Genomic DNA, 20,394 nt, shown 5'->3' on the forward strand with positions numbered 1-20,394 from the left:
TCAGAGACTGAAAATCACCCATGTAGCCCAAGCCAAAGTTGTTGTTGTTGTTTTTTTTTTAAACAACATAACACAATACAAAACAATAACCATTATACCTCCAGAGGAAATGATTATTTTGATTTTTATTTAACAAACATAGCTAAAAATGAATAACAATGGATGGGCTTGTTTACAAACAATTCTACACAAGTTTTGCATGCCCAACCTGGTTTGAAAAGCTTCTGATTAAAAATATAAGCCACAAATCACGAACCTATATGAAGTGTGGATATATTTAATAAAAGTCAGAATCTATATGCATAGGATTTTTTTTTATAAATAAAATAATAAATCAGACACTAAAATAAAAAGGGGTACAAGTTGTACAAGTCTACGAAAGTTACAGAAGTATATTTTAGTATGCCGTGTGACTCAGTGTCATTATGCTTACCACTTGTGGTAAAATAAGCTAACGATCCGATGCCTAGGAGGAAGGAGTGTAAATTTCTCTTGTGGCGAAGTGACCAGCCTGCTTTAATTTGGGAAACTTATGAAAAATGCATGAATTTCCATGTGTTCTGTATTAAAGGGCACGTTGGGTCACCCTAAGCGATGCCATTATCTACTGTATAGATGTCACCAGCGTTTGTGTACCCGCTGGCAAGTGTTTATGTTACATGCTAATTTGCAGGGCACTCTGCCTGTCTCGGCTCGGGCAGTCCGGAGACTGCGCTAACACATTGCTTTTGCATTAAGCATCTGGTTGCTGCAATGCATAATACAGTCCTAAAATTTCTAACAGGGGCTCAAACGGGATACGGATGATAATTCAGCTGCAAATCTGATTATGTCATTTGTTTAGGACAGTTTAGAAAATAATCAATCAATAATAATAATAATAATTATCAATAATCAAACAGCTGATGGGTTGCTATGGGTTACAGTAGAGTAATTTCCCTGCCCGGTCACCTGTGTATCAGCTTTAATAAGTGTCCCACCTGATTCCTAGCTGTCTTGGAGATATAAGGGTCTATTTATCAAATAGGAAACATTGGTGAAAACAGAGAGAGCAAGAATCATGCTAATTGTTATTAAAGTTATTTATTTTTTTATATTTTTTTTTTTATATATAACTTTATTATTCTATAAGTCCAGGTTACCAGCTCCAGGGAGCAGATTGGTCCCAGAGTCCTCTTACTGCTGCTAGACATATTTTCTTTTTAAATTGGGCGATAGGACATATTTAATATCACCCAATTTTGATAGATAGAGGCCATAGTCTAGGTCCGTTTATAGTCTTGGAGAGAATTCTATCCCGCCCCTCACACCGCATGCCCCGCCCCTAAGGAGCCACCTTGGGGTTTTTTGGCAAATTCTACAGGACAGAACTTCCCAGTTATATTATTGGAAGAGATGTTGCTGTCCCTGTGAATTTAGCAGAGTATTTTGTCCATTTTAGTAAGTGGCCACTGTGCAAAGCATTTGTGTGTCTATCACTCAATAGTCTAAGTACATTAAATTAATACAATTTGTCTCAAATGTGCTTAAGCCATGCTCTTATCCACAAAAACTATGCCTATATTTATTGTCACGCCCCCCCCCACCCCATATGGCTATGCCCCACCCCTTTTGGACTTTAAAAGTTGTGACTGCCTTGTAAAAATCTAGATTCCTCACACAAGTCACAAACGTGAACATTTTACGGCACACTAAGTTAAATGTAAAATTGTGGATGTGTCTACGCTAAATAGTGGATGTGGTTTAACCAAAAGCGTGGCTTTTATAATAAACACCATATAAAAATGTTCATAGTTTAAATAACAGTAACTTATAAACAAGACTTGTGAGTTAACTGTTGTCAATACACAAAGAGTTTTTCTTCATCTTACGTTAGTGATTCACCCTGGGCAGATTACACCACTAGGTATGTGCATGCAGGAATGTATACAGCGGATAAAATACACACAGCCTATCTCAATACAGAAATACGAGGCAAAAAAAAAGTAAAATGTACCTTTCCCTAAGAGCTTACAATCTAATTATTGTTCTACATTTGGTGTTGTCCGTGTGAGTCTGTTGTCAATATTTCAGTTTAACCTCTTTTTATACAGGTCCAGGTAGGTTATTGCTAGTGTGAGCGTTTGCAATCTGGAGAATTTAGAGTGTAAGCTCCAGTGGGACAGGGACTGATGCGAATGAGTATATAACAAAACTGAAAAGCATTGTGTAATATGTTGGCGCTTTATAAATATAGATCAATAATACCATAGATGGCAAAAAATAAATAGCCATAGAGGGGCATTTTTTTTAAGAATTGAATCCTACGCTAAGTTTTGAACGTCAAAATTCCTTTGAAAAATTCTCTGAAAAGAAACTAAAAACTATAAATCAAATTAGATGCTCTGGAGAATCTCCAACCTGTTGTCGTTATTACATTGCTCCCTACATACAATATCCCTGACTGTCACAGCTTCTTGCCTTAAGAGCTTGCAATCTAACGAGTGATAAATATTAGCGTCTTGATTTGTTCTCCCACCACGGTCGGCATTTTACAGGAATAAACGTCCGGCTGGATGGACTGGATATTCAGCCAGTCCTTTGCAGACATGGTCACGTGACAACTGTACCATAATATAGTGTTTCCTAAACTGCGCAACGTTGCTCAATGTGGAGCTGTGGGCAGGGCCGGTGGTAAGCAAGGCGGGGGACTACTTGGTAACTATTTTGGCTTAGGGGTGCCTTGAAAAAATGATGGAGACCCTAAGGGTGCCTCGAACTGAGAATGTTTGGGATCCACAGCCATAGTCCCTATTAGAGGACGTATATATTGTATACTCAATATTGTTGTCCCCTTATCCGTGTGCATCAGTTTGGTGACATTAGGTATGTGCGCACTGTTAATCCTTGTGTCGTAAAGGTATAATTACAGCCAGACCCTGCCTGTGTGTACTAACAGCTCTGTCATGTCTCCCATGGGCGATCAAATTCGGTTTTATACGCTTCTACCGGTAACATCTTAATGTTCTGCTACTAGGAAGAGTTAAAAGCCTGTCTACCCTGCAGTCAGGGAGTTACAATGACCATAACTCTCTTCTCCATTCTTCTCATGTATTTTTTTCTTTCTTTTTTTATTTTTTTTTTTTTATTCCGAAGATAGAATTACTGTTTGTAAGCATCTGAAAGTCATTAGTGGCTCTACAGCTTGTCAGGTGCCGTTGCAAGGAAAAAAAAACAGAAAAAACTGCTGAAACCGGCCGGGTTCCTGTGCGTAGTGCTGGGAATTTGTCATGTGCTGATGAGCCGTTATGATAAAATATGAGCGAATCAGGAGCATTCTGCAAATTAATCAAAAAATGTTGTTGTTTTTTTTTTCCCCCCTCTTCCCTTCCCTCTATCTCTCTCTCTCTTTCGCTCTTGTCTATGGGAGAGTGGCTTTGTGTGCAGACGGAGGTGAGGCGGTTTTGCACACAGATGGTATGCTCTGGCATCAGATGGAATTTATATAAGAGTAATTTTGATCTCCTGCCAAAGCTGCGTTGAACACACCAGGGAAATGGTTCGAGGCAGTCATGTGGTTTCGCTGAGGCTGTTATGGAAGTTTAAGGGGGAAATCTCAAATTTTTCCTCTTTGCTTTTTTATTGTTTTAGCCTGGAGGGCCAGTAATTGCACGTTATTCTGCCATAGGCAAAAATTCAACACGTCCCTATTTTTTTTTAAACATTTTTTTTTTATTTTTTTTATTTAAGAAGTTGCTATGAATGATGCTGAATGAGGGGAGCTACTGCCAGAGATTGCAGTGCAGGGAGGATTAGAAGAGGAAAGGTTAGAGATGTTAATGCATTAACATGCTAATATGTCAGGAGGTCGCGCCCTTAGGATACAGTTGCCTTAATCGTTTACTTTAACCATTTAGGGATCCGCCTCTGCCGCCAATCAGGCTCCAATTGTCTTTTGCACTGTTAACTGTTTCGTAAGCAACGTGGATGGCAGTGGCTGAAATGATGAGATTATTTCATCTTATACATAAAAATATTCTGTAACATTCTAGAACACGATAGCTAGACTCTGATTGGTTGATAAATCTACCCCTGTATCCCCACGGTGCAATCAGACCATCAGCTCTGAGAGCAGGACACAGAAGCAGCACTATTAATACAGCCTACATTCTATAGGCTAAATACACAATAAAGAAAATTGTTTTGGGTAAAGGCTTTTAAATATTAGAAGAAACAAATGACATCTTTCCCCTGTTTTCTTGTGTCCGGCCTACAAGAGGGGCCCCCTCATCTTTAGGGCCCAGTTATGTATCTCTGAAAATTTAAATGCCTATTGTGAGAGTTATTGTAGCAGATATTGGTTACAAATGAACAACAAATATGTATGATGAATTAAAGCACATTAGCGTGGCCTTTAATACATGCACCACTATTATATTCATATATATATATATATATATATATATATATATATATCTCAATCACTGTTTTTACTACATTAATTTTATTGAATAGAAGAAATATCTTTTGATGGGGAGGATGACGGCAGCCACCTGCCACAGCCCCCCAAAATACACACGTTTTACCCCCTAAAATGTCAAGTATTTGTTTCTTATATTTATAGTGTCTCATCCAGAAACACAAAAACTTGTATTTGCGTTACATTAAATTTCACACCGACTTTCGACCCACCAAACCATACGCTAGACCAAAAAGTAGTTCTGGATCAGACATCAACCGCGCTTATCTACAAAACAAAAACCATTTCCGCTACACACAGAAGTGTCCAGATAGGCTTTCTCTAGAGCCAAATCCGTACATTATCCACTGTCACACCTCCTTAATTCCTCTAGAGAGGGTCATTCTGGAGAGCGATCAGTTGCTCCCACGTAAAGACCTCAGAAAGGAATGAGGAGGGATTGGCGTTCTGCGGCCATTAGTGAACACTCAGGAAGATTCCGACCCAGGGGACTCTCACCCTTTGTAGTTATTTACATAAAGATGGAACTAAGTGGATTCGCTGGGATCTCAATGGCGGCTGACACCAAGTTTAAGCTCTATACACTCACTTCAGAAGCACAGACATACCCAGTCCATCATGCACCCAGATAACACGTAGAAGGATGTCAAAACAGCATGGCCATTTATCATGTTCTAAGTATGAGAGTGTTTATGTAGGGCATTAGTAAGAGCATGCTACATATACAGTACGCACATACTTGTCATTCCTTCGCATGCTAATCACGTGGATTTTTTTTTGTTTGCAAAACTCAGCTAGAAAACAGAACACTAGAATATTCCTGAAATATCTTAGTAAATTGGTCCAGTACTTACAGACAGGACAAGGCCTGTTCAGCCAGAGACATTACACATCTGCTCAAAAACGTTTCAAGGAAAATTGATTCCAATAAGCCAAGTCCAATACGTTATTGTATACGGCCCGTACATGCCAAAACGTTGTCTACTTAATAATGTATTTACTTGAGCATCGTGCCCCCCATGTGCCCCGGTTTGTCCAGAATAATTTTTTAAATCTAAATATCATCAGACTATTTAATTTAATAGATAAAACACTTCAAATATACATATGTACAGTATATATCTATATATATTAGACTTATTGGGCCTGGTTCATTAAGGGCTTAAAGCAAGAAAAATTAGTAACTTTGAAACTTGGCCAAACCATGTTGTACTGGAGGGGGAGTTAGATTTAAAATACGGGGGACAGATTTATAATTGGGGTAGGACATGTCCTAAGTCAACTTTTGATGTTAGTGTGAAAATAAAGCTATCAAGTTTCTGTGTCCTACATGAAAAAACAGGCAGTATTTCACTTATGTGCAAAATAATAAACTCATTTGCACCCCTTGTATTGTAACATGGTTTTGCCAAGGTTCAAAGTTACTCATTTTTTTGCCTTACGTTCCTTTATGAATCAGATCCTTTGTGTATTATATAAATATATAGATATACACAGACGTACATATTTATTTGCACACACATATGTACTTGTAGATAAATAAGAATAATCTAGAGCCAACTATCCCTCTCTTACATTGACTGAATGGATTCGACCTCTGCTGCCGCCTTGATCTATATTTTAAGCCGTCAGGACGCAGAAAAGGAGCAACTAGAGTTGGGATCTAACCTCTGTAACATATAACTATTGTAATGATCCCTAGAATTTATTTGAATCCGGAGATAAATGTGTCTCTGATCAGGTACAAATAGGGAACGTGTGAAAACAATTTTAAAAATGAATTAGTGCAACGATCTTTATTGACTGTGTCACAATTACATCTTTGGAGAACTGTTCTTCTACAGGTCGGTGTTTCAGAATCCATTTGACATAGGTCACTGAACGGGACCTTCCCGTCCCCACACCCTGACGCAGGAGGAGGAGCATAGTTATGGTGATTTCACTGACCAGTTATTGTATGCCCTGACTGTGCAGCGGTGACTGAGAACTGCCCCCAGGGGCAAACGCAGGCTTTGTAGAGTGGGATTTCCACACCACGCCGCCAGTGGGCGTGACCAGCATGTATGGGGGCGTGGCTATAATTTTAGACGGTGCTCTTCCTATCCCCATAATATACATGGGCAATGCTGCGTGCACTACTGTTAGGTGCGGGGGCAGGGTCCAGCCACCTCAATTATACAGTGCCCCAGGCTTGGAGTGGGGGTTTCCAGGCACTAGGAAATCCCCCCCCTCGGTTTACCTATGGTCCCAGTGACCATTTGGGCGAGGCGTAAGTGCGTAATTGAAAGCCAAAGGAAACAGAATATTAAAAAAAAAGAATAATTATTATTTTCCCCCCTTCTGGGCTGCGTTAACTGAAGTTTGGGGAAATGACGGCGAAACAGACAGTCACATAAGCTACCTCTTGCGCCTCCATCACACTCACATTAGCACAGATCCTTATTATAGTATCTCTCCTAGTCCTATAGTGTATACAGATAGAAATTCTGCATTCTGCAGTCTATTGCGACATGCTAATTAAAGCATCTTATTTATGGAATTAATATGTATACCGTTGCAGTGTTTGGATGAAAGCGTAAAGCAGTAACATTGCTGGGGAGGGTGACGATCGTTGCCCTTTTCTCTCCGCCGTGTTCCGTCGCGTTGCTGGAATTCTCTGCATGGAGAACATGGAAATATAAATCAACATCAAACTATATTTCATTCAGATGCTCAGTTTAAATCACATATAAAAGAAGGAGGGGCTAAACAACCTTAAAAGCTTTTATGATGTTTGCCATTTTATTTTGCATTAAAAATGCATTACCTATTAGACTAAAAAAAAAATGTTAGATTAGGAACCAAATGAGACAATTGCACATAGGAGACAGTTTGAGACACTTTATTTTAAGTAGATTAATTAACCCCTTTAGCGGGACGCACAACGACCAAATTAACCCCTTCCGATAAGCCACTGAGAATCTGCGATAAATGTTTTTTTTAGATCTCATTAAAGTCACATTTAAACATGTTACATTATATCTCTACAGTATTTATTACATACAGACACTCCATGGGGTTGATAATTACAGAGGAAATACACTTACAAAAAAACGTGAGCTTTCATTTTTTTTATTTTTGTTTTAAACTGAATGATTTCTGCCTCTGGTTTTTTTTTTCAGACGCATATTTAGAATTTAATGGTATTTATCACCAAAATCACTGAGCTAAAGCCGGATGGAGCTAATATTTTATATGACTATAGTGTGTCACGAAAGTGGTGGTTTGATAGAAAGAATTTTATGAAATGTTTTCTCCTAAAATACTGCTCGGATATTTGCTTAAGCAGGTTAGACTTAATGGGTCTGATTCATCAAGAAACACAATTGCCAATTTTGTGCGTGTAATCCACAAATTTGATCTGCCGTTGTCTGCCGTATCTCTTGCTCCAGCTACAGGGCTAGTCTAAGTCCTGATCACTAGTGATGAAGGCTGTGTATGCATGCTATAACATGTGTTTGCATTCAGGATCAACTTTGAAAATGATTGTTATGTACAGTAGACATTAATAACATCCTCATAAATATATTTCATGGGGAAAAATATATATTAAAAATCAATAATGACTGTATTATTAACAGATGGCATTTTTTTTTTTTTTTTTCCTAAGCTCTTTTGCAAATCGAAATTACACATAAGTATAGCACATATCCTTGTCATGAGCCGCGGCGGTACGCCGCATCCTGGCTTGGTTTAGCAGCCGGGCGCGTGCATTGGTTACAATGCACTGGGCTTTTTCCTTGAGCTTATCTTTGTAGCATAGAGTAGGAGGGTGTAGGGACATCCTCCAACACCAGGGGGAGCTCTCCTATGATTTAAATTGGTTCATTTATATATTTATACATGTTCCTGGTTTATGTTATTATCAATGCCAGTTCTCAGCTAGTAAATTAATTAGCAGCCTCCTGAGGCTGATTGTCAGCCCTGTCCTCCTCTTTTCTGATTGGCCCATCAAAGTATTTAAGGCAGGGAGGGCTTAGCCTCACTGCCAGTTAAAGTGTCCAGTTCCTGTCTGCTAACATGCTCCTGAGCTGTTTGGTGTTTACCTTCTGGATTGAACTTCTGTGTATGACCCCTGCCTGTACCTTGGACCTTGCCTGCTTGCCTGTGACCCTGATTTGTTTGCCTGTACCTTGGATCCCGCTGTATTGCCTCTGATCCTGACCTTTGGCGTGTTACCTGATTATTCTGCTTGCTGGTGACCTCTGCTTTTGTCTGACCATCCTCTGCCATCTATGCTGCCTCCTGGTCTGCCGCTACGGTTTTGTATTACAAACTTACACTACATCTGGAGTTAAGTCCTGGGGGCATCTGAGTACCGGTGAGCGTATAAAGCTCTATGGGAAAGGCGGCTGCTAAAGGTGAAGACCTCCGCCATCTAGTTCTGTGAGTTTGTGAACAGACCGTCAGCGTAACAATCCTGCAGTGTCTTGTGTGGCAGAGCTGAGCAGACCTGCACCTAAATTCACCAGCACACGTATCTCCAGATCCACTCCTTGTTGAACTCGGTTGTGCGTATGCCCAAATTTCCAGCGTTTTAAAACAAATGCCCGTTCCGCTCAGTATGCGTACCTGGGCATACCGATATTTACCATGCATATTACCTGCAAAGGCACAAAAAAAAGCATTCCCCTTTTTAAAAAAATAAATAAATTAAAAGTGATTTGTGTTTATAATATATAATTATCAAGGTACGTCAATAGTCAATTATTTTTCCATATGAAATATTTTGCATAGGTTCTTACAGTGACCCTAGTGTCCAATGTATTGTTACCAAGCAATAGCTTTCATCAGCAGCTATTTATATAGCGCCACTACTTCCGCAGCGCTGTACAGAGAACTCATTCACATCAGTCCCTGCCCCATTGGAACTTGCAGTCTAAATTCCCTAATACAAACACAGACCAACAGAGACTAGGGTCAATTTAACAGCAGCCAATTAACCTACTAGTATGTTTTTGGATTGTGGGAGGAAACCGGAGGTAACCCATAGCTTTTAAACTAATAGACATTTAAACTAACTCATTTAGTAGAGAAGGTCCTGTGATGTCATATCCAGGGTCTCGTCTGAAGGTGATGTTGGGGCAGTCCTGTGGAGACCTGTAACACTTCTGCCTGTCACCTGTATTGGACCCCACATAAATCAGGATTTATTAACTTGCCAGTTTAAGCTTAATCCATACCCAGGGGCTCCGAGAGGGGGAGGAGCAGGTACAAAGTCCCATGACCTGTCTGTGTAGTGGGAGGAGCCACCAACCTGGTGTGGCCACGCCTCCTTTGACAACTATGGGAGGGGCCCCAAGAAGTTGCTGTACAGGGGCCTGAAATTCCTTATGGCAGCCCTTTCTGTAGCCTTCAAGCAGCCAGGGATGGCGTTACCACTAGGTAAATCTAGTCCGTTCCTAGTTTGATCTGCTGTATGTATTGGGAATGTCGTGATTCTAATGTAAAAAAAAATTGGGGGGAGTCCAGGCACGAGGGGCTTCTATAAATAAAAAATAAATAAAAATAAATCTTGAGTCCTTCTTTGGCTTTTCAATAAGTAGGCATCTCCCAGCCTGATGTGTTCAATTGTCATTTACAATTTGCAATTCCATGGTTTCCCAAGAGTACTGATTATCATGGGGAAAAGGGGTGTGGTCGGGGAGAAGATGGGTGTGGCTTTTGGTGAAATGGGTGTGTCATAGTTAGGTCAGGGTGTGGTTTGGGCAGAACGGGGATTGGCAAAATTTGTGCAGACTTTCCAACCCGGAATGTTGTTGGTTGAGCCCCCTCTATACAAGTCATCCAGTTCCTGGCCACAATACGCAAAAAAAAAGGGTGCAATCATATATATTTTTTATTTTTTCATCAGCACAATATAAGTTGTTGCAGTTATCAAAATGTGAATATTCACTGGCACCCCATCGTTCAACGTCTGGGATCCCCCTGTTTGCTCTCTGCTTAAAGCCACACTTAGGGGGAAATTCAATTAGCAGCGAGGTGTTTCCGGAACGTCCAGAAGCCACCTTGCGGCACATAGAGGTGCGAGGGAAAATGAGCTGAGATTCCTACCATAACTGTGCTGGGCACAATGCCCCGCGTGCCACATCGCCAACGATTGAATCTCCCCCTTATTCTAAAACCAACTCTAGAACTGCAGGAGCCCTGCTACCACCCACAAACATTTATTGCTTTCAAAATAAAACATTATTTCAGAATAAGGTCCCTGCTTTCATTAACCAGATCACCTATTGCTAACGTGGCTTCCAGCTTCACCAATGGCGACATGAAGCAGGCAGGGGCGCGGAAGCTGCGAGCCGCAGCCATGAAAAGGTTAAGCTGCCATATCATTCTCTCTTTACTAAGGAAAAATGGCATACAAGTAAATAATGAAAGTAGAACTGCCATTTTCATGGATAATAGTAGCCTCTGCCCATTTGTTTTGGTTTATGTGACTGTGGTGAAATGAATGGATTAGTCCGGAGCGTTAGCATGCCTCACTGCGGCCGCTTGCAAACATCTGTCATCTCCTCAGCCATCCATTGCGGATCATGCCAGGGAGGCAAGGAGGACAAAAAAAACCCTGACACCTTTCAATTTAGAGAATCTCTTTGCTGGATAGAGTAGAGAGAGAGAATGGAGGGTTGTTTTATGGCTTAATATAAAATATGTCCACTGTAACATCATAAACCGTGAGTCCCACACAAGTACAGCTGTCTGCAAATCGGAGAGGTTGAAACCAATTTGTGTCTCCAGTAAGTGAGTCACCAGGAGTCTGACACTGCTGTGTCTGTACGTCGTAACTCCTTCCCTGCCGGCACCGTGATGGGGATCTCCTCTATATCTGGGGAGGACTGGTGCTGCGGGCGTGTAGCCTATCCAGAGACACCCTAAAAATACTATAACAGGTTATGGCTATCCTGTGGGAACAGGAATGTGTAACCACTAAAAGCATTTATTGTCAGATAGGGGTAGGTCCTGGGTACAGTGGGGGATTGTTAGGAGTTATATATGTCTGTGTGTGTGTGTGTGTGTTTATGGTGTATGTATTGTGCATTGTGGACGGTGCGCGCCATATCACCACCGCTCGGCATGGTGAGTGGGTCAGACCAACCAAAATTCCTGGCTGTTGGAACAGTTAGGAGCTATAGGTTGTAGTCCAATATGAGCAGCGGATAAGGGCGGAACTGTGAGCAGCGCACGTCCTAACGGGTTCTTAGAAATCACCTAGGCAGATTGTTGTAACCAAAACGTTTTAAAACAGTTTATTCCATAGATGGCAATACAAATATGCGAGTATACACTCACCAGACAGATGCAATTCTTTACAGGTACAGCAGACACACGTGACGTGGCGTGTCCTCCCCCATGGTGGTTGGGGACCGTTCGCTCCTTGTGGAGAAGGTGTCTAGGGAATTAATCCAGGGTACTCGTCTAGCAATGACCTTGTTGGCTAAACATGAAAAGTTTGATAGTATTATATCTGTATACACTAATTATTTAACCCAGATATCTTGTTCTCGCATCTCCGATTAAAAACTCCCGATTCGGGCCAATCACACGATAAACGACTGTTAGGTCCGATATCACATTAGTGTGTGCGCTCACACGATCATATTTTATCGTTCCAAAGCTCATCGTATCTTAAAATTTGTTTTTTTAACCGGACTAAAAATCTCTATAAACAATGGAACGATGTCGTTCCAATCCTGCAGTGTGTAAGCACTCAGGATCAGCAGTGTCCATAGATCTCTATGGAGTGTACAGAGTCACAATCTTTTCAGTCGATGGTTATGACAGATGAAGAGCACAGATCTGAAGATAATTCATGTAAAACGTGTATAGTATGTACACAGGAATCGGCTGCTGATCGGTACTTTCAGTCGTTGGTAAAATCGTTAACGATATCGCATCGGGAGAAATTTTCTGTAGTGTGCAGCCAGCTTAATGTATAGAACAATTAACATAAACTTGCACGGCCCACACTACCATATGTTAACCAACGCATAGAAACAGCAAATGACAACAAACTGTAAGGCACCGCGTCAATGACAGTACAGGACGCAGAAAGGGGCGATGGATAACAAGTGTCCCTGTGATTCAATCGCAAGAGCCCAAAAATTTTGCCATCTGACCAAGTGATACACTGTTTTGCCCCTGGCAGTATTTATGGTGACTGAGGCAACAGACTAAGAAGAACGAGCTATTTATTTAGTCTTATTTTATACCATACACACTAAACTCACTAATTTGTATGTAAGAGGTTAAAATTCCAACCCTGCTGCCCGTCATCAAAACTATCATTTATCTCCTAAGGTTATAATCGCCTTGTAACTTACCTGGCTAATATAGGATTATCTGGATAATCCTGACATTATCTACTGTACTGATTTTAGTCATAGCCTGTAAACGTTAACTTTCCATATTTGTTTTTTAAATAAATATATATGTTCTCTTCAAAGGAGTCGGGGGTTGTCTTATTTACATTGTTTAATCATTAATATAAGTAATTATTCTCTTCCGCAGCGTTGCCCTGTGTGGTTTATTCTGTAATCTCTCTTTAATAGGTGCAGTGGAATAGTTCTTATGATCGGCCGTGACTCCATTCACTGTCAGTCCGAAATTTCATATATACGTTACATCATTATAGACCAAGAATAATTTGGCAATAAAACAAATGAACCGTGCTTGAATTACTCACAAGAAGTCTTCGTACTCAGAGGTGGCTGAGAGCCCCGGGGGTTAAGTTGCAATATTGCAATGGTGGTGGTGGGGGGGACGGGGACAGAGGGGGTTTGTAGAGAAACAGGAGTGGGGGGGGGAGGACGATGGATTAGAGGGAAGAAATAAGTGGGACTCTTTTGATTTTCTGAAACAAAGTGCAATCATTAGGATTCCAAGTTAACATGATACAGCCCTAAATACATTGTCTCTCAAGATAAAAAAAAAACAGTATTTCTTCTTCCTACTGGAGTGCATTGTGCAAGAACAGTGACATTGAAGCCCCTCCCACTTTCCCCATGTGACCCAATCATCTCTGACCGCATTTTTTTAAAACATTATATAGCGCGGCAAATTCCGTAATGCTTTATAATTGGGAACAAACAGTAATAAAACAATACTGGGTAATACATACCGAGAGGTAAGAGGGAACTGCCCGCAAGCTTACACTCTATTTATCACCTTCTAAACTAACCCATTTCATTAATAATAAGTCTCTAGTTTTCAATACGCGGTTTTAAGATTTACTGAATTAAATAATTGACAATTAAAACAAAATCCTGACCATCGTTTATTTATTTCACCAATTACACGAGTGCTGTTGGAAAATCAATGAGAAAAATAGTAGCAGAAGGCTTATATTTACAGATACTATCATAATCAGACACAGGTATTATTAATATTCACCAGATGTTTATAGTTATGTTTCTGTGACAATGTAACTTTTTCTTACAGCTATAGAAGAGACATATTGTACACAGACAATTGTTTAATTCTTTTTGAAATCCGCTTTAAGCCCCTCCTGAGTTCCACGGATTTACCTAAGACAACTGGGGATACAGGATTGCAAAAATCATATTAATGTTTTACATATTAACGACTCGCTTAGTCCACCTGCCAATACATGTTCCGGTCACCCACGCTTGTCATGCGTGGTCATTGCGTGTGCGCAGCTTCGCCAATGCAGACACTGAGCTAAAAAGTTCACCCCACTGCAGTGAAAGGGTTAATTCGTTTTATTTTGAATACTCTACTTATATTTGGATTCTACGAGAGCATTTTTTTTTTTTTCTTTTTGCATTTTTTTTTTTTTAAACTCTTTATTTATGCAAAAAGCAGAAGTTCCACGTAACAGATAATAACAAAAAAAGAAGAACATTTGATCATAAGGGCCAAAACATGTCCATTGAGAAACGAGGAGTCAGACAATTGACATATTGTTCACGAGAGCATATTTTTGAGGTTGCCCGGGAAGCAACGAGGGTTGTAAGTATCAAAATAAAATAAAAGTTGTCTCTACAAGTAACGCCATCTTCTGGTGAAAGAAGTGAGAAGCGCCAAGGCAAAGTCCGCCATTTACTGAGCACAAAAAAAGGCGTATTGAAGAACGTAAAGCGGATATCACAGATTTGATGTAACCCGCGGCATGGAGGCCGACAGAGCTAATATATATACGGTGTGAGGGTACAACACATTTCTCCTTTCTGCAACAAGATTTATAGTGTATTATGTTATATTCATCAGTACCTGTCACTTACGCTCAGTTCATTTACGTTGTGCACTGGATGTACAGCGCAAAACGCGTTGGTTTTGCCTTGGTGCCTCTAGTTGGCCCGCCATGCAAGCTTCAAAGTGCACTAGAAGTGTAGAGAGCTGATCAGAGAGGAGGTTGAAATCTTAACAGGGGCACTGCTCAGAACTGTGACTGGCATGCCCTCTTACCACCCTCTTACCACTTTGATATCACCCCTTTCATCATTTAGAACTTTACTCCTAATATACTGCTTGGCTTAGCCTCCTATGTGGCTTATGTTAATCATTAGAGTGATAGGACAGATTATTACATCTGGCACTTATGTGTGTGCAAAGATTTGTTTTACATTGTGTCCTATAGAGTCTCAAAATGTGCTTCTTAGTCGAAGTGCAACTGAAAGGCATTAAGTACAGGACGAGACCCGATCACTCCGATGATGATGATCTCCAGCCAGCTCCGAGCTGGTGCTAAAGTTTAGTCCTTTTGTGGAGCAGAAGTGGCCGTGCTCAAGAGAGGAGCAGAAAGTTTGCTCCATTCAGCATGTGGTCACGAAATATAACGCGTTTCGCCGCACTTAACACCTGGTCCATTCAATTTTGCACTAAATTTTGATGCAATTGTTTTCATAGCAAATTTCACCGCCTCAGTAGTCACATCACTGAGACTCTCAATACACTACAAATCTTTGACATCACTAAGGCCCCTTCATAACCAATATTTTAAAAGCTTTCAAGTGAATTAATTTATTCTCGTGAATATTGGTTCAGCGCATGACATTTCTGCTTCCACTGTGTGTCCCGGGACATCGCATCTGATAGGAGGATGTCACAGCGATGACTTTCATTACATCTCTCGGCTCTGACGCAGTCTTTTCTGCTCATGCGCGACCTTAAGCCATTTTGCGCTACTTACCGGAGCGGAGAACAAGTAAGCTGCAGAGAAGAGTCCAAAGTTCCCCCTCCTGCGATGCTATATCCATATGGTACAACGACTAAAGCCATCTTCAGATGGGGTCAGGTTCTGAAAAGCTAGGCTCTTCGGAGCTTGTTAAATTGGCCCACAACGCAGTCCCCATTGAAAATGATGGGAACTGTGGTTTAATGCGAAACGTAGCCTAATGCAGGTGATATCTATTATATCTCTGGCGTTAGACTTTCGGTAGATAGAAGCGATACTTAAAAATGGCCAAACCATGCAGAATAAGCCATTTACGCATGGTTTATGCTTTTATAAATAGGCACCTTAATGTGGAAACATATTCATATATATTAATAAATGTTAGATATTTTAATATAATTATGACTATTGCTAAATAAAACCAGTAGAAATTAAATTCCAAGAACGCAAAGATGGAGCATGATCTAGAGAATCCTTCCACATGTTCAGAATATGCCGCGTTCAACATGAGTGCTTGCATAAATAATATTACTTAAACCAATAATAACCTAATTAGCGCAGTCTAAACGGTTGTCACCATAACCGTGTTTTCAAAACACACAGAGCTCCAGATTGTATTGGCAGCGCAAATAGTGTCATATCCAGGCTACAATTTGTCTGATAAGTCTTGACACGACGCCTGACAAATCAACATTTCAGAAGGTAATTAACTTTAAAAACTTTCAATTAACAAGACAGCTGTTGGGAAGATCTCAACATCAGAATGCCGCAAAAAATGTGTCGGTAATGGTGTTTGGAGGCCTGTTCCAGTGCCGCGCTGTCTCTAAAAACCAATACAGGAATAGAACTTTCAAGACACGTAGAATAATTTGGTTATTTAAATTAGTGTTGGGGAAAAAAAAATTGTCAGAAAAAAATAAAACATAACTTTATTTAAAAATAAATTGTTGTTGTATGACCACAGCTGTAGCCCACAGCAACCAATCTGGTGTCTGCATTCATTAACCCGGGCCCCAGATTGCTAAACGCTGATACCCGATTGGTTGCTATGGGATACAGCACATCATTTCTCTACACCCTGTTAGTAAAGGGCTACGTGACCTAAAATACAATTGGCTTTATATAAAAGCTGCTGGCAACATTCACAATATATATGTACAAGTTGATGTACCTTTAGAGAGTTATTTAAATTTGCTTTTTATTCGAGTACGGGCTATTGTCCTCTGTTAGCTATTGTTTGCAAAAGATGACCAAAAATGGAAAAATGGCATTATATTGGTGCTTACTGCTGTTGCTTGCTTAGAGTTCATTAGGATATATATATATATATATATATATATATATATATATATATATATATATATGATAATGAGTTAGCAGTGTAAGTTGCCTTATGATATAGTTCTGTCAGATAAACCCTCATCATTACAGCTTCAACTAACATGACAACACATTCATTAATATAAATTACCACCTCGCTCTCAACTATAAGACAGCTCCTAACACACCGTGTTCGGCGTGCAGATGACTTTTGCTAACATGGCATTTTTTTATTTTTTTTTTAAATTTAAAAAAACTTTGACAGAAGAAAGGGCTAAAATAATATCGAACCCACAGTAACAAGTACTACCTGCAACATGTAACCCTATTTAATGTAGATTATGGTTGAGGAAAGTCAATGAACCCAACGAGTGTTGTATAGCACTTCTAGAGGCAACGTAAAGCCCCTCCCAGCTTTTGTAGACCTACAAGTGCCAGCATGCCCTTGTAGCCTTTGGCTTGGCTTACAATAGGCAGGGGGGATTACAGTTGCTTTGTGCTTTGGCACTATTATCAATCTCTTTATTATAGAGGCAAACAGTGTAATTTTTCGGTTGTTATTGATGATATTTCTTAATTTCCCATCATTTCATCATCCATGTAGGTATAGGGCATGAGTTAGAGTGGCACCTATATGCATTTGTGCAATGTGAAGATACAAAATTAATATACTGTACGTGCGTGCAACTTTCCTCCATATTAAGAGTTGTGCGTATCTTGTGCTTGCGGCTCCGTGCTTGGAGAGGAGGCAGAAACCTACCTGTCCAGTGCAGTAAGGACGTGCGGACACAAGTTAAGCACGCTCATTTGACACGCGTCTTATTTCGAATTAGGCAGATCTTAAAATTACATTAGCTACGAGGTGTAAGTGTTCACCTGCAAGCTTGGGGCGTTGACGATGACTATTGTCTTGCGTCAGCTCTGGGCTCACCTGTACACTAGAGTTAAGCTATATAATCGACCCGTTTCCTAAATATCTAGCGGGGCTCTGCTTAATATAATGTAGATGTGGGACTCCACCAGCTTACGGCTGCACCTTATGTATATATCGTAATACAGTCCGACGGGAGCCCTGAGATAATTCTAGCTCCATAAAAATGTTGGCGTGGCAGAACTTTGGGAACGGCAGTTCTCCTATGCCACATCCGATTGGTTTGGGAGGGGAAACCGGTAGACTGACATATTGATTGTAGAAGAAATAGAACAACTGAAAACACACGTGTGGATGTAGAGAGGCCGAGTACAACATCAGCAGACAGAGTTCAGGTTGGAGAACAGAATGGGAAGAGGTGGAGAGAACTTAGGACAGAAGGGTTTCAGCAACAAAGAGAAGAGTTGACAGAATGAGAATTTAAGATGAGGGGGACCGTGAAGGACCCATAATACATTTTTGCCCATGTAGCGATCCATATCTGATTCACACCAAGAACACTTTAGTAAAATAATCCTATCCGTCTTTATTGATTATTGTGACCTTTGCCTTTTCTCTAGACCTAGTAATCTCGCCCATAATGCAGAAAGTTTGTTTTGGTTTTTTTGGGAGTGGGGGGATAAATTGGACATATTGTACAACGCTATTACATTGTTCTTTGCTGGATTGTTGATGCTGGAGGTGATCTGATTGCTATTTTGGAATGTATTTATTTATTTTAAATGGAGTTTTGGGCTTTTTCTGGATCAACTGTAGTCAATAGGGCTCGCAAGTGGTAATAGTAGAATTTGATGTCCTTAATGTCTTTAGCCTAATGTCTTTGTGATTGTGTAAGTATTCTGAGCTCAATGAGAACCCAAACCGAAAAATATTAATTGTATTGTCTTGTCCCCGCAGGTCAAAGGCCTTTTCAATGCAGATATTGCCCATACAGTGCCTCTCAGAAGGGAAATTTGAAGACCCACGTCCTTTGCGTCCATCGTATGCCTTTTGACAACAGTCAGTACCCAGACCGAAGGTTCAAGCGCTCTAGAGTTGACCCAGAGACTTCAGGGAATTCCGAAGACCTCGCCGCTGTCAAACCTGGGAGCTCAACGCAACTCACAGCGGAAGGAAGCAATCCCCACGATTAACGCACTCAATCAGACGATTCTGTACAATTCTGTAAAACTGTTTTTAGAAACGGTCCAATTCCCAAGTCCGTTTGGAGCAAAATGAAACCCCAGCGTTGACTTTGATTGTCGAACAAACTAAACCACCGCCTCTTAAAATAAAATGGCTGCGGGACTGTTACCCAGCGACAGGAACTTCCAAACAACGGAATCTGGATTATGTAATTTAACACGAAGACCAGTACGGATTTTGAAGTGGTCTTTGTCAGATGCAAAATGTTTTTTTTTCGGAAGAAACAAAAACGCTACTATCTAAATGATTCAATGCTGCCTTGAAGAAAGAGAGAGGTAGAGAGAGAGCGAGCGAGAGAGAGAGAGAGAAAGAGGGACTGTGTTTTCATCGTTGAAAACACCTTTATAACATGACACCAGCTGCTGTCATTATCTGAGCGTAGTGATGAGATGAGTTGGTAGTCGGCCATGGTGCCAGCCTGACTGGAGCTGTCTTTACAAGGAAGAAATCAATTGAAGTGGTGTTACAACAGCACTGTAGGAGAAATCTAAGACAGCCCACTAGCTGGGGTCACGACTGACCTACAGCATATTGAAAAACATAATGATATTCCATTCTCTGTGTCTCTCCTAGAGATCCAGCCAGACAAATAATTCTGATAGAAAGGATTGGCGGAAGAGATCCACACGCAGCAGTATCGACGGGGCTCTTCCATCTTTTAACTCGGTGCTCAGTATTGAGACAATTGTTTTGTTTTGTTATTTTATCCTTTGTATTTTTGGATAACACATATCACAACATGCTACTGTGAACTACTCATCCTCTCGCCTGTTCAAGTTGCTAGAGTAATGACTATACCTACAAAGGAACATAGTTTTAATTTACTAAAATAATCCCCCCCCCCCCAAAAAAAAAAGATTTGTTTTCAGATACAAATGAGCGTGTGTGGTTTAGAGACAGGGCCAGGCTGAATACATATTTAGTATACCCTCATCTTCCTCCAATGCTGGGGGCTGATTTGAGATAAGATAAATACATTTTTATATTTTTGCAGATTTTAGTTTATTTTGGAAAAATGTTTTGGTTTTTTTTTCTTTTTCGAATATCAGTCGATTCTCCACTGCTCTGGTAGTATCCAAATGTTACATTGTAATCATCAGTCTGATCAAGGAAAACAAGATAGGATTTAGAAGCAGCCACTTTAATTTACTTCCGTCAGTAAGAGAAACAGAGTTTGTGCTTTGTGTTACTATAGTAAAAGTACTGTATGAATAGTCTTCTTAGTGAACCCCCCCCCCCCCCCACAGATGACGCAGTAGATGGAGAGTAAACTATATGGCTGAGAGCAGGGCGTAGATCCCAACAGCCTTAAAACTTTAACTCTGC

General features: G+C 40.4%; 1 protein-coding gene across 5 annotated transcripts in view; it reads left to right on the forward strand.

Annotated features, from left to right (window-relative positions):
• Positions 1-19,871, forward strand: part of ZNF536 (zinc finger protein 536) — a 403,907-nt gene extending 384,036 nt beyond the window's left edge. For 4 of the 5 annotated variants that reach the window (XM_075189234.1, XM_075189233.1, XM_075189236.1 and 1 more), the window contains one exon: positions 18,781-19,871. In XM_075189234.1, the coding sequence (XP_075045335.1) occupies positions 18,781-19,016 (236 nt within the window). In that variant the 3' untranslated portion in view covers positions 19,017-19,871. The remainder of the gene's footprint in view (positions 1-18,780) is intronic. The other variant, XM_075189238.1, reaches the window with a different exon arrangement.
• Positions 19,872-20,394: the final 523 nt, after the last annotated feature.

The sequence above is a fragment of the Mixophyes fleayi genome, chromosome 10 (genome assembly GCF_038048845.1).
Source record: "Mixophyes fleayi isolate aMixFle1 chromosome 10, aMixFle1.hap1, whole genome shotgun sequence".
Classification (NCBI taxonomy): domain Eukaryota; kingdom Metazoa; phylum Chordata; class Amphibia; order Anura; family Limnodynastidae; genus Mixophyes; species Mixophyes fleayi.